The sequence below is a fragment of the Lycorma delicatula genome, chromosome 8 (genome assembly GCF_047948215.1).
Source record: "Lycorma delicatula isolate Av1 chromosome 8, ASM4794821v1, whole genome shotgun sequence".
Classification (NCBI taxonomy): domain Eukaryota; kingdom Metazoa; phylum Arthropoda; class Insecta; order Hemiptera; family Fulgoridae; genus Lycorma; species Lycorma delicatula.
The window spans coordinates 72,948,718-72,965,267 of NC_134462.1; the positions used below are offsets into that span (position 1 = coordinate 72,948,718).

Here is a 16,550-nt window from a genome sequence, read left to right on the forward strand (position 1 = left end):
TTAATTCAAACCATTCTCTAAACACAGTAGTTGGTGGAAAATAACTTTTTAACGAAACGAAATATGGCTGCAAAATCATTACAATTAATACTGAACATTTAGAAACTTACAAAAAATTACGGAACATCACAGAATTTAACCTTTCACTTTAAAAGTCAGAATGTAAATAAATCCAATTGTCAAAACAGCACTACCTATCTGATTTAATTTAATAACTCTCTAAACACAGTAGTCGGTTCAAAATACCCCTAAATTTCTTTCTACTGGTCAAGAATTTCAATAGCTTTAAACCTTCTTCGGACAACACGAACCATTTTGCAAAACCCCATGTGTAAATCGGTCCTATAGTTTTTTAGTTTATAGCGGACACACATATGAAAATTACCTTTTATCTTTTACATAAGAAGAAAGTCTATTTGTATATTCGTTTGTTTCGTAAATATCTCGACACTGGCACCTCCTAGCGGGTATAGTTTTTGCAAAACTTTTTCTTTTTATGTAACTAATATATATTTTGAATATGAGCCAAATCGATCCATAAATACAATTTTCTTAATATCTCAACCCCAGCACCACCTAGCAGTTTTATTTTTCACAAAAATATTTTTTTTTCATATAACTAATATATATTCTGAATATGAGTCAAATCAGACCATAAAATTTATAAAGTTGGGGGGGGGGGGGGGGTTGAGATAAATACCTCAACCCTAGTGCCATCTAGTGAGTCCATTTTTTGCAGAGGTACTTCTTTCCATGTAAGTAACACATATTCTGAATATGAGCCAAATCGGACCATAAATACAATTTTTCAAAATATTCGTCCCCAGTGCCACCTAGCGGTTCCAAACTAATTCAGAGACCTTCACAGGTGTGTGCAAAACAACTCACCAAAGTTTCATGGCAATTGGATGAATGGTATAGGAACGCATATGGGACAAACAAACAACATTCATTTTTATATATATACGAGTAGATATGCAAAAAAACATAAAAATCTTATACAAAAAATAATAAAAAATAAAAATTTGATCCACCTGAATAAATAAAAATACACAAACACAAAAAAACAAATTATAAATGGAAAATATAAATTTAGTTGCTTACTCCCTTTGAACTCATCATAAACAGTAAAGATCCTTTAAAACAGTAAAGATCAGGACTATATCCAATGTGACACTCAGCACTACCAGCAGCAGTATTTGAGGCAGCTAGATTAAGCTGCTAATTCAGCTTTAGGAAAAATTTTTATTACTTTCATCTTAAAATAAAGAGGTAAAAATGTATGTATGTATGTTTGGTGACATAATCATAGTGCTTGTAGATAACTTACACGAAACAAAGTTGTTCCCAATAACGGCACAACCATTTCCAGGTACAACAAATTCCATACCAGGCTTATTAAGGAGATTAAGGAATGAAGTGATATCCTATTGGCTTCTTCACTGAGTAGTATCCTGTAACAAACATTTCAGTATGCCACAACAATGCAGATGATATAAAGCTCCACACATATTCCATTCACCATTAGCTACATGAACTATATCATTATTCTCACACAAAGCAATTCTGATTAGTGCCTCACATATACTTTTAACTCAGATGTTTTACACAGGTCACTGTCATTAGAAAGACTATGACAGATTGTGTAAAGCAACAAATTAATCAATACTCCTTCCTATTGGAAACAATGTGTCTAATTTTACTTAGTCACCAATGTAAAGGATTTAAAACAGCAATTATTTAAAATTGTCCTACTACATTACATTGTAACTTATGTATTACATTCATGATTTCTGCTTGCATGTTCCTTGGCTTAAACAAATTTTCACAACTTATTATTAGATCTTTCCTGTCTATTGGAATTTTAATTTTTAGTTTCTTACTTTTGATTTATAGTAACAATAGAATATTTATTAATTTGGCACTGTGCTTTACATATATTTTTATGTTAATCTGAAAGTTCAGGTTTGAAGGCCTCATCAAAGTTATATTACAAAATATATAAATTTATAATTTTTATTTAATACTTTCTTACAGAAGAGCCTTTAAAAATGATCTATTTTTCAGAAATTAAAAATTTGGAATTTTAAACTTTTTACAAAAGATCTTCATCTCTATTCATCAACTTTATTTAACAGCTCCTTTGACATTACATGGATATACAAAAAAGGATCATTAACCAATTTAATTGCATTAGAAAGGATTAGAAGCCTGGCTAGAAAGTACCTCAGTACCCCTCACACTGGTTTTTTGTTTGACCACTAAATAGTGAAGTAATGAAAAAAATGATCTATTCACAGGTCTTTTGTAAAGATCACCAAACCCACCCATAAGAAGGCATCAAGGATATTTTTTCTATAATTAATAAACACTAGAAAAAAGATGGGCTCATGGCTCGTCACGAAAACACATGATTTTGTTAAATGGTTTTGTCAATTGTAACTAAATAACATTCATGAATTTAGTGTACTAACAACAACAAAAACTTTTACAACTTCAAAATCCTGAGCATTTTTAACCATTTCTTAAGTTGTGATTTTTTAACACAGTTCTAACCCCAATGTTTTCCCTTTTTATCCCTAAAACACAAATATAATTTTAGGTAAATTGCTCGTATTAAGAAGTATAAATCGTTAGATCAAATGAATCATTTGAGATGTATAAATCATTTGTGTGCTTCATTCAAAATAAAAATTTGATGTGGACACTACATGACTTCCTTGTTTGCCATTAAATTTCATATTCACATTTTTTAAAATGAAAAGTACATAAAATTTTACTTCATTAATAACTTCTGATATTTTTTCATATTTTTTTTTATTGTTGTTATTGAATTATGATTTATCGCAAAAAGTTTATTACAATCAGAGGTTAATAATTATTAATAAATCAATATATTTAAATTAAAAAAAAATTAAAAAAAAAGGAGATGACGTCAGATTCGAACCGATGTGCCCTCCCCTTGTAAGATCCAAATATTTCATTAATTAAAATTGTATTTGGCTATAACTCTGAAACCAATGAAAATAAGTACCACTTATTATATATTATTGAAAAGCTCTCAATGAGGGCTTATTACTGCAGTTAAAAAATCCAAAATAAGATTTTTTTGGATTTTCGGATTTTTTGGACACTTTTGTTCAAGTCGATTGCAATCAAAATTGAAGATGCATAACTAGAAGTTATGACAGTCCTAAATTCAAAATTTCAACATCCTATGACTAATCGTTTTTGTTATGCAAGATGTATACGTACATGTACATACGTACAGATGTCATGCCAAAACTAGTCAAATGGATTCAGGGATGATCAAAATGGATATATCCTTTAACCAAGATTTTTTGCGATCAAAATAAATTCATACAAGGAAGTAAAAATGTGAGCGTGTACAGCAAACAAACCAACGCACCATACTTTTTTATTGAAGAGATTTAATTATTTGGTTTCATTTTAATTTCCCTATATATATTATAAAATAAATAATAGACTAATATCAAACAGATTAGGAATTTGGTATTTATATGTTACTTTACTGTTTAATGTGCTTGGAATTTAAAAAAAAAATATTTGTATTTCAAATACACAAGAATATGTTGCTACGTATTTAGAAAATGAAATGTTTTATTATTATAAAAGTTTAAACTATACTTTATCATGATAATATATGAGTTTAAAACATACTAAGAAGAGTCAAACATTGAATTAAATAATTTTATTTCAATAATTTAAACACTTAATAATGATAAATTAATTAAAAACAATCACTGTTATTGATGATTATTTTTTACCATGAATGCCTGTTTAGTTTTTACCTTACAATTTTTTGTAGATGGTACATTTGTATGTCAAGTAATTTTTAAGTTGGCTTAAATATTTACAGCAAAACATAAATATAATAATCATTTCATCTGTTTGATAGAAATTTCAAATGTCTAATAGTATTCTGACATATAAATAAAACATGCTAATCTGAAATTATAATTGAAACAATTATTAAAAACACAATAGTTTTTCAAACATTGACAACAAACATATTTAATTATATACATTTTTTTTATTTCTTTTATTTTTTATTGTCTCTTATGTCAGACACATACACAGTATTTCTTCATAACAATTCATAGTTAATTAATATTTCCTGCAATTGATTCCAATTTGACAGTAGTTTTTCAGTTTACTACCAACTCATTTAACAATTGAAAGAACATCCAGACATCATGTTTCAATTCTGCACAAAAGATTCTCCACAGACGTTTAATTTGACTAATGCTATCAATAACTTTGTTATTAGAAAAACTATTGTTTTATTTATAAGTATGATGGATTTAGACAATCTTATTTTTTAACTATTATTTTAATTTAGCATTAATTATTGAAGTGGAAAAAATAACAAAAATAAAATTTATTATTAAAGATAAGTTTATGGTTTGTGTTCTCAAGTGAGTATAAAATAGAATCAGTATATATATATATATATATATATATATATATATATATACGAGTATATATGTTTATAAGATGACAACTAGGTATTAACAATAATTTAAACATCACATTTGATCATTAATTTTTCAGAGCCTAATCTCATTAATATTTCATGAGAGTTAAAAATAAGCTTGAAAAGCCTCTCAGAGGCAGAATTATTTAGTATGCTTGTATGTAAACTGTTGGTCACAGTTCAAAACTGGATTATGTCTAATTTCTTTATGTTGAAATTTTATTTATTTATTTCCAAAAAAATGTTTTAAATTATTAATTTTAATAAAAAAATGAATTATTTTAATTTTTTTATGGGTGTCAATCTTTGCTTTTCAAAGTACATATAAAGCTTACATAAATTTAATGTTTCCATATCTATTAAACAGCAGAAATGAACTGTGTCATAAGATCTTCATTAACAAATGAAAAATAGTACTGCCATAAGATCAGAATAAACACAACATATTCACACATTAGAATTTAGTCACTCTTTAATTCCACATTGATTTCACTGCATAGCAATTACTTTTCCTTCGATACCAAATTCTTACTTACTTTTTTATAATTCTTTAATCATTATCATAATTTCTCCAAGCTAGTATACCATCTATTTCCGTAAGTTTTTTACTTTCTTTTTTCAATTTTATTCACCTCATTAACACATTTTTCTTACTGATTCTACACTATATCAAACAAAGAAAATAAATTACTTAAAAAAAACTCATTCATTCTTTTCTTACTGTATTGAACAATTAACAAACATAGTAAGAAGAATTTAAAATGGTACAGTTTAATCAGTTTAACTTTTATAAGATTATTATTTTGCATGTTCCAGATGAATTTCTGACGTGGTTATCAGCAGAATTTTATGATCTAATTATTACATTTATATATATATATATATTCAAATAATTACTTAAAATATATATATATATAATTTATTTACTATATATATATATAGTAAATAAATGTAGATCTATTCAGCAAATGTTGTAAATAAAAAATATATTTTTTAGAAGTAAAATTAGTCATAGTAAATACGAGTAATATAACAAATTTGAATAAGTTATTGTTGTTATAGATTAAAATAAAATAAAATAAATAATGTTCATTACTTTGGATAAAATAAATAGTTATGTGTAATTTTATACTAATATTTTTATTACCTTATGTAGTGTTTAACTGAACAAAAAATTCACACACACAAGTTTTGCCTAAGATATTTTACAAGATGTAGGTGGAATAAATTTTAAGTCACATAATCCTTGACTTAAATGATTTCCTCCACTGTGCAAAATTTGTGTTTGCTGTTTAGTTCAATTACAGTTCAAAGGGCAAGTTTCACGCTATACCTTAAGTGAAGATATGTGTTTCTGAATTGCTACCTAGGCTTATATAGCAACTGAGTGGCACTTGTATAAAAGGTTCAAATCAGCACCTGAACCAATAACTACACACATACATATACACATGTACAGATTTTTACATGAATACATACATTAAAAAAGTATATATCAATGATTTTTTAATAAATAACAATTACATAGTTAGTAGGAAACAGTAACATAGTATGAAACATTTTTGTTAGTTCCATCAATCTGCTATTTTAGAGTAACTGATAAATATTATTTATTATTTGATCTTTTTCATAAATTTATGAGTAAAATAATGAAAATAAATAAACAAAAACTAAAAATAAGTTGTAATTAATAAACATAAAATGATTTGACTTAAACATAAAAATAATTTAAATTATATAATTTAAAAAAAATGAATATACTTGAATATAATATAAAATGAAGTAAAAGTGTAGCCATCAAAGTTATTTTAAAAAACAGATGTAACACTTATGATATTTTAAATGTCAGTTACTCAACATTCTGTAATTAAAGAAACAACTGAACATTGCCTTGGAATGGAAGATTCCTAAAATTATCAATTAATATTGGTTTTTGTTCTCCATTATGTTGTCTTTTTTCAATTCTTTAAAAGCCATTCTAGTTCAAATTATATAAATCCACATGATATCTATTCATATTTTGGTAAAACTGATTTGGGAATATCATTAAAAAAAATTTATCAAACATGTTATACTTCCTAATGCAGGAAATAATAAATGTAATTAATTAAAAATATATTTTATTTTTTCTAAATATTTAAAATTTTTTCCTTAAACAAGTACTAAAATTTTAGAAAACTAAAGTAATATATCTTTTAATTTAAATCAGACATTATAATCAATAAATAAAATTACAAAAACATGATACAAATAAAATTAAAAATAAATTGAAAATATTTATAGGGTACTAAAAACACAAAAAATCAGCAATAAAATTATGTCCTTGGTGGCACGCTTCGATATCAAGTACTACACTTCAAGTATGTACAGTTAAATTCATTCCCTGAAGGGATGACGACTCCAGATGGTAATTCAAGGTTAGTGAAGTATAAATAGGTGGCTTTTAGGGTTTTTTTAAAAAGTAATACCCTTTTAAAATTGCTAATAATATAAATATGCTTATTTGTTGTTTTGTATACATTATCTAACAACTAAAAAATAAATAATAGATAAAATAAATCATTTTAAATAAAAGATTCATTAAATGTTCTAATTTTCCATTTTTTCTTAGATTTTGTAAATAGTTACAGTTACTATTTTGATTTTATTTTAGAAAAATTATTCATGAATTAATTTATATCATGAGATAAGCTATATCTTTAAAAATGTTAACAGCTAATTTTCATTGTTTTATTTTAATTTTTTTATAGTTTTTTAATAAATAAATATAAGATAAGCTATATCTTTAAAATTGTTAACAGCTAATTTTTATTGTTTTATTTTTCAGCTTACTTTTTTATAATGAATGATTTATAGCTTTCTTTAACATAATTTGGTTCTAACTTTAGTCAGATGGATTTCTAGTGATAATTGAGAATGAAATTAAATAAAAGTAGCCTTTATTTTAATTTGATCTTGGTCATTTAATAACTGAAGATTGTGAAATAATCAGTGTTTTGAAATCCAAGGTTCACTTTTTAATAAACTTCATACTTTCTTAATCAGTATCATTTTCATTATGAACACCACTGCCATCAAAAATTAAATTACAGAGATTATTCTATCTATCCAGTACATAAAAAGATAATTCTTATTTTCATGCCATAGAAGAAAGATTTTACCCATTCTATTGACATAAATTTCCACTGATACCTACTTGCTTTCTTTTAACTTTAATTTATCTTTAGTTTATATCAAAAGAAAGATCTAATTAAATGTTCATTACATATATAAAATTTTATCTTAATTCTTTAATAATACTTTTTATTAAAACTTTCTTTTCATTTTCAATTTAATGTTTCATTGTAACATCTGCTAAATTCATTAATCATAAAGTGAACATTTTCCAGTCAAATAGGAAGTGAATCCATAATTTTATTTTGCTGATCTACAGTAATTGATGTATAAAACATGAACTGTTGGCCTCTTGTCTTTGCTTTATATTCTTCCATTTTCATGTAGCTGATAGTTAAAATATGTTTCACGGCTATTAAGTTGAACAGAGATGCTGTTGATTAGTTATATTACTCATGATTTTCATGTAATTAAAAATCTTAAGTCTTTTCCTGTAAGCTGTTAATTTTAGAATTTCACTATTTCATGAAATTATTTAACTAGGCTTTCTTGTGTATGACAAATATTCCATCAATTAATGACAACTTATGAGTATCTTTTTTGGCTTCCTAAATTTTAGTGACTAAATATACATTTTTTTGAAACTTTAAAATGACAATTTTTAAATATATTAAAAATTAGGTTCTTAGAAGTCTTTTCTTTCCAAGGAAGCCATACCCAAAGCAAAGTAGTTCTATCAACTAAGATAGAGCAACAGAAAAATATACTGGTTTCCTTCATCGAACTTTGTATACTGTTGTATATCAACTTGCAAGCCTGCAAAAATGCAGATGTTATTATTCCATCCTACAAATGACACTTCATTCTGTTCACACTCTGTTCAATTATTTTCAAAGAAATAAATTACCTATGAATAGGTACTTCTTGTACCTCTGAAGCTTTAATTTGTCACAGTGATGAGAAAAATTGAGACAAGGATAAGCAACCAATTAAAGTACTCCTTTTGTTTGTAAAACAATGCACTTTATTACTGTCTCAACTCAGCAGGGAAAAAACTATTATTTGTGATTACTATATTCAAATTTTCATCAAGCTGCAAATGACTTCCAAATAGAAAGCAACTCATTTTTAACTTGTTAAAAAAATGTTTAATTACATTTCATCATGTTGATCATTTAGGTAGCCTCAGTTGCTCATTCCAAAAAAAAATACCAAATTAAAATACTGCCCTTTGCTCTCAGGGGAAAAAATACACACACACTTATAATCAGTCTACTACTTTCTTTTATTTTTATGTTTTCTACTACTATGTAGACTTTATCTTGACACATTGACTGTGGTTCACCTGCCAAGTGTGGTATCATTGGATTAGACAACTCACTAGTATGATAGCAAAATTTTGTGAGTTGTAATAGAACTTTCAAGAGTGGCTACATGTTCTAACAACTTATTCTTCTAGTATGCTTTAGTATACTCAGTATAGATTTAACGACAATAATGTTATTTTTTCTCTAACTGTGACTTTTTATCTAAAAGGAATATTCTCCTAGTCTGTATTATAAAACTATCTTACAACAGAAAAAAAGTCCTCCCAAAGGTTGATTTTTACAAATTTAAGTCTGCAGTACCAATATTTTTACTAATTTCCAACATCTTTTAGGCTTCTTGCAAAAGGCTAATTCATTTAGGCTTCCTGCCTAAAACATTCTTTAGGTTAAGCAAATACCATATTAACAATAATTTCTTTATGAAATATCAATAGGTGACATCTTAATCCTTTTTTCACGTAATTTGTTAATTTCCTAATTTGGCTTTTTAAAAAAAGATGTCATAAATGGTTAAGTGATGAAAAGTAGTAACAGTAAGTTATCAATTTGTTTATGAATAATATTATTGTTATTCTATTGTATAATTAAAAAATAATAGATTTTGGATTAATTAATAATTTTTAATGATATTTACATATAATAAAGTAATGTGCACAGCAAAATAACTTAATGAAATTAATGTTTCACATTAAAGAAAATTAAGGAAGGCTACATATGTATAAAATAAAAGTTAAAATATTCCATCTGATCTACTGACATTTATGAATAATTTCAAAAAGTACTAATTTTTTTTTCAATTTCTTATTATTCTTTAAAAAAAATAATTAGATAAAGATTAAAACATATATTTATTTATTATAAATCATATAATCATCTGCATATAAAAGAAATATGCAAAATGTAACAGACATTATTTGTAATTTATTTTAACACCATGCAAATGTATTAATTTTAATCATTTGCTCAATAAAAATATTTATTGTAAAATAAAAGAAGAAAATTGCATATCATAAGTAATAATGTCATTTAAATAAAATAAAAAAAACAAACAAAACAGTTATTTCCTACAATATTAAACAATTTTAATTTTTTTAAATGTAAGTTGGAAAAAACTTGATAACACAAAAATAATAATAAAATATATAATAAAAATTTGAATGCCATTATTACAGTCATTATTAAATTTTAAGAATCAATTAATGATAAGACATAAAATTTTAAAACGTTTTATAAAGAGGTCGATGTAAAATTAGATTGATATTAATATGCACATACACACAGTGGTTATAAAACATAGAATTGCTTTGTAATATATTGTAAATAGATTTGTTTTATAAATCAATAATATACCTTGGATCCTCCGGATTTTTCTAGTGATAAAATCATCGCCGGCCTCCGTGGCGCGAATGGTATTATCTCAGCCTTTCATCCAGAGGTTCCGGGTTTAAATCCCGGTCAGGATGGCATTTTCATACACGCTAAAAATCATTCATCTCATCCTCTGAAGCAATACCTAACGGTGGTCCCGTAGGTTAAACAAACAAAATAAAGTGATAAAATCATCATTAAATATATTCGCTCTTTAATAGATGAGGTTTGAAGTTGAAGGCTTCGAGATTCAAATCCTAGTAAAGATAGGTTACTTTTTATATAGATTAGAATACTAGAAAGATTTTTATATGGAGTTGGATACTAGAATATTATATGGATTTTACACCGTATTTTGATGGTTGGGGTTGAATTCCAATTCAACACATTCAAGAATGATCGCCCTGAGTCTGTGCAAGACTGCACCTCATTTACATTTAATAAATATTATCCTCATCTCATTGGGCCATGGGGTTGCTTATAGTTCACAAGTTTAACAGATAATCGTAACGTATGCATCAGGAACAGAAGGAAAAATTTATATATATTCATGTATCTATGTGCATATAAATGAACATTTTCCTAATCTCACATTTTTTTTTTTTTATTCATCTGTAGTTTTCCCGCCTTCCGGATCCGGACACACAATTAAGCATAAACTTAGCTCCAGGGGTGCCTTCGCCTCAAACTACCTTGGAAGAACACAAGGCCCCACCCAGGCAGCCGGGACGTGGGTCTTTTTGCCATGCCTCAAATGAGGAGTTCTCAAAAGGGAGCTCCCCACCTGGACTCCAGTCTTGACACCTTGCCTCTAGTGGGGAACCCCAAAGGGATCCTTCACCGGGACTACGGTCTTGCATTCCCCCAATAGCATCTCAAAGGAGTCCCACCCGATCATTGAAGGTGGAAGACCGAAGCCTCCCACCCCTCCTGGGTAGAGCTGTCAAAGACACCATAATGTTATTGTGAAGACACAACTACTAATGCAGATGGGTCCATCTTGCAGGATGTACATCAAGGCTCCTGCTTACAATCTTTACGTATATTACCGGCCTTACCACACGTAAAACAATGGCCACTTCTATGCGCGATTGCAGAACTTAGCCCGTGGCCTGGACTCTAGCATCTAAAGAAATGTTCGTCGAAGGCACGCCGTATCACCCGATAGACCACCCACCCAATATGAACATGCCCATCAGACAACAGTTTGTCTGAAAGGAGGAGCGGTTTAGCTAATGTTAACACTTGTGATGAGCCTGGATAAAACCGGTCACATTGATAAAACACCTATAGTGACCGATTCACCAGTTACTTTATGAATTCTCCTGAGAAACTCATCCTGCGTCGTGAGAGCATCCATGTCCTTAACAAGGACGTGGACTCTCCTACCACCCCTTCCAGCCAGGGTCGTAGTAGCACCCTCCACTTTTTAACCTCACATTTACCCAGTCTGTAATCCACTTAACCTAACATTAATGAACTGGTTCTGGTTAAAATGAAATAGTATTTATGATTCAACCTTATCCATTCGTTCAATGAATAAAATTATTTTAATTTTAAATAATAATGTTCTAATTTAATTAATCAAAATTATTGAGAACAGTATTTACATAAATTATTAGTTTTCAATTTTGGTTATTCATTATCCTATTAATACTGTAGTAAAGCATAAATATAAGGCAAACATTTTACATGTATTTAAAAAATATATATATATAAAACACTGATAAATTAATTTAATTACTATTTAATCTCAATTAATGAATAATTACTGAAATTAATTATTTATTTGTAGTTTATTCCTAGTTCCAATAAATTTTATTTTCATTTATTAGTATTGAAGATTAACAAATATAAAAATTAAGCTTCAAATTAAACATAAAAATGCTTAACTATTACTTTTATATAAACTATTAAGTGTTTTTCTTGTTTTATTCAATTAGTTTATAAAATGTAGTAAGCTTGATGTATGTATTCATATATAAATGTATTCATGTGCATATGTAAAATGTCTGTAGCTTCTTGGCATGCAGCTTTAGAAATTATTTTGTAGTTGCTGTTGCTTTTTTGTAGATATTCATTTGTTTAAGTAGTTATAATTAGTAAATTTAGTAGCTAAGTGTTGTACAAATTGGTAATAAATGTATTTTTTATTAATAATTATTATAGTAAATTAAATAAGTAATTACTGTACAAATTTATAGTAATAAATTAGTATAGTAATTATTGTGACAAATAAATAAATAAGCATGAGGAGTATAAATGTACATGATCAGTATGCTGGTCAAGCAACTTGATCAGAGATTACATAGCCAATTATTAATTTACATAGCCTATTATAGATAGAATAATTTTAAGAAAACACTGTTTAATAACAACTTATTGCTCATCTTCTGTAACGATGGGTGAATTTTTGCCTTTCACCTGCAAGGCTTTGAACAGGCTCACAATGTTTTTATGCTACAAAATTATTTACCTCATTGACATCATCTTCGTCAATATGGTAACTATAATTAAATACTAACCAGTAGTTACTAGAGTAAATAAAGAAGAATTACTATCAAAAAAATTTCTTGAATAGATTTGAATTTAATTTTTTGCATATTTATCAAAAATATAGAATGTAATGAGATAGTTTTCAGGATTAAGAAGTGACATTTTTCTAAGCGCTGACTACTTTATTTAGTTGTTTTCATATTCATAATATGCAAATGTTTAGCATTCTTAACTTCAGTTTTTTTGTCTTAGTAATAATACATAAATTGATTAAAGTGAACATCTCACATCATTAAAGTATATTGCAAACTTGAGAATCTTACATTGCACAAGTTTGATTTAACATTTAGTACAATTTTCCTTTATTTGAAAACATATAAATTTATTCTTATTTTATAACATTATGTTATTTCCTTCATAATAAATCCCATCAAATAAAATACATTTATGCCAATGTTTTTACCAGTCTAAAACAATTCTGAAGTGTACCTTGTTCGTATCAGAATAAACATACATTTAAACACCCTTGTAAAATAGCTTATTATCTTTTGAGTATATCTTTATTACACTCAAAGATATTTTTTAATGTCTTCAACAGTTGCAAAACAATGTCCTTTCATAAGTTTTTATGATTTTCAGTAAGAGAAAACAGGTAAATATATGATTGTGATATCAATTCAATGTAATAGCCAAAAAAATTTGTTAAGTGAACTGATGAATTATCATGGTACAATTTCTGTAAATTGTCTTCCACAGAAATCTGGCTGGTTTATTCTTTTGTGAAAAACTTAATTTAATTTAGTATACGATTTTTACTGAATGATAAAAATTTATTAAACAACAGAGTAATAATCAAAAAAACCAATAAGAAGAACTTAACATTTGATCAAACTTGACATGCCCTTTTTTTTATTTTACATCAGTAAAATAAATGACATACCTCTATGAGATTATTATTAGTTATGATGTACTGCAGCATTTCTTAATGATTATTAGCAAATTCTTGACAATGCAACCTAACAGGGATTTGATGATTAGTCATGATATTTTCTCAAGTTCTACTGTTTCATCATTATTTATTCTACTTTGTTTTCCAAATGTCTGGAACTGATCTCAGGACTCTGTTTTCTGTCTAATGGCTATAAAATAAATGTATTAGTTGAAATGTTTATTAAGTAAATCTGTATCTCCTAACCCCTCCTAAAACACAAGTACAATGACCACATTGGAAGTTTTCTTTTTGTTAGAATGTATTGTCCTTCTCCCAAAATAACTAAATGCTGTTATGTTTAAAGCCTTGATAGATGAACTATTAGTTTCCATCTTGTACATTTTTAATAAGATTTTTTCTCCTCATACAATATCTTTAACAAAAGTTATTAATATTTAACCTCTTCATCAATATTAATTTCTTAGTTGGGTTTTAAACACTTTAATCTTTCCTTTAATCCGAAATTCTGCAACCTCTTCTTTTATTAATTTGTTCAGACCTCATAATGATTCATCACCAATGTCTATATAAATAAAATTTCCAACGTGCAGCATTAACTATAAATACCCATTTTTGATGCTTTAGTAATATGATTTCAGGAATTTTCTCAAAGCTATTAACAGTTCCATCTAATCTATCTGCTATGAAAAATAATAACGGAAGATATGAAATTTTATCCTTTGTTTTACACTTTTATGTTTTTGCCGATGAGATCCATAATTTTAGTCTGAAATACCAAATTTCCATGAGGCCTAAATCTTTTATTGATTTATAATTTTATCTAACAATCATTTTTAATAAAATAATAACATAATGAAATTAAACACAATATATAGCTTGAACAAAGCATTACTTTTAAACCTATAGTAACCGAGAAGAAACCAAAACTTTTCATGATTTTTACTTTGACTTTATTCTGAAGTTATGTTTCATCTATTACTTGAAGCGTGTCATTTAATGACACACTAAAACATCTAATTAAATTTTCACAAAATTATAGTAAAACTTCCAGTTTTATGAGATGTTATTCTGAACAAAAAAAAAATATATATATATATATATGTATATTAATATACAATTTTTATTCTTTAAATTTCAGGTACCAAGATTAACAAAATGGACAGCTCTAAAAACAGGTTCATTAACTGAACAACTAGAAGAATCAGTTGATGAAAAAGCAGCAAGAGCTCGAGCTAGGCAATCACGTGCAAGATTGGTTGATTTAGATGCTGAAATGGATGCTCTTGTTGAACGTGGAGCAGCTAGGGAAAAACGAATCCAGGGTTTAAAGTCACTTCTATCAGAAACATCATCAGGATCTGAGGAAACTTCATCTAACATACAAGTTAAATCACGTATAACCAAAGCAGAAAAGAAAGTTGCGTTTTAATAAAAATTGTATTTCATTTTTCAAGTATCATCTTAAGTCATTCATCAAGTACATAAAAAAATCACATCAGATTCATTTTTTTTATATAAATATTTGTGAAATAAAAGACTAACAGATGAAATAAAAATATTATTCAGTATAAAATGCGTATTTTATTATCATCTCTTTACAAAAGATATATTTAAAAATAAAAAAGGAAAGAAAATATTACCATAAAAATACATTAAAAAGAAAAAATCTAAAAGAAAGTGATTTATGTGTTTTTTGGAATTCATTTAAAACAATTGATGTGGATGTATACATGTGTGTGTACTCACACGATTTTTGTTCAGTTTTGACTGTCTTTTACACACAATTATATAGCACTTTACAAACAATGAACTCAAAATTTTAATTTTGAAAAACTATAGGCTTATAGAAGCCTATTAAAACATTTATTACTAACCAATTCTTTAATAAATTCTGCAATTAAATTATTTTACTCAATGAACAATCTGGTAAAAATCTATTGCTAAAGAAATTCAATAAATAAGACAATTTTTTAAAAGTTGATTTGTCTTTAAATATTATAGGCAACTAGATAACATAAGAAAAAATTACATTCTTTTAAAAACCAAATAAGTTAAGTAGTATTATTTGTTGAAAGTGATGTTTACTTGTAATATATAAGAAAGAAAAAAAATTGAGATTTTAATGCAGAATCATAAGAAAAGATGAAACAAAGATGTCTCTAAAAAGAAATAAGTGGATAAATTGAAATTGAAAGTAAAATAAATGGCAAGCAGAATGAGGAAATGAAAGAAAAAAGCAGATTTTTTGTTCATTTTAGCATACACTGAATGAGGACAACTTCATAGAAAGATAATACAAGTAGAGCTACTACAAAGAGGAAAAAAGGAAAAGAGGAAAGCTAGAAAGAGGCAGTATTAATCACCCAGTATTCACAGAAACTTAATCAGTTTCATTTAAAATAGATCAAGAATAGGTTAAAAAATATATCTTCTACTATACGTATCATTTATTTTACTGTACTATATTGTATTAAGAGAGATTAAGAAGCCTGGCTTTACCAGTAAAAAGCATCTCATGACAAAACCATAAACAGCTACTGAATTGAAAAGAAAACATCAGAAAGTTTTATAGATAGAGTTATTCCCATGAAAACACTCAAAAACTTTGATATCTTTGCCAAGGAAATGGAAACTTCCAAAGTATGTGTCTACGTTTGAACTCTACTGGTTTCCATGATGACATTGATCCATTGGGTGCTTAGCGAAAACCCACAGATCATCCTAGATAAGAAAGGTTTGGGAAATAGGTGGATAATGAAAATGTTATGATCTACCAACAGAGGGACTATGAAAT

The 16,550-nt window shown here is 27.0% G+C and overlaps 2 protein-coding genes across 4 annotated transcripts in view; one reads left to right on the top strand and one right to left on the bottom strand.

Moving 5' to 3' along the window:
* LOC142328838 (N(4)-(Beta-N-acetylglucosaminyl)-L-asparaginase-like) overlaps nucleotides 1-220 on the bottom strand; it is a 95,545-nt gene extending 95,325 nt beyond the window's left edge. The window contains exon 1 of the mRNA XM_075372930.1: nucleotides 111-220. The gene's annotated coding sequence lies outside the window, so the exon portion shown is untranslated. The remainder of the gene's footprint in view (nucleotides 1-110) is intronic.
* LOC142328839 (uncharacterized) overlaps nucleotides 1-15,329 on the top strand; it is a 67,364-nt gene extending 52,035 nt beyond the window's left edge. For all 3 annotated transcript variants that reach the window (XM_075372932.1, XM_075372931.1, XM_075372933.1), the window contains one exon: nucleotides 14,895-15,329. In XM_075372932.1, the coding sequence (XP_075229047.1) occupies nucleotides 14,895-15,185 (291 nt within the window). In that variant the 3' untranslated portion in view covers nucleotides 15,186-15,329. The remainder of the gene's footprint in view (nucleotides 1-14,894) is intronic.
* Nucleotides 15,330-16,550: the final 1,221 nt, after the last annotated feature.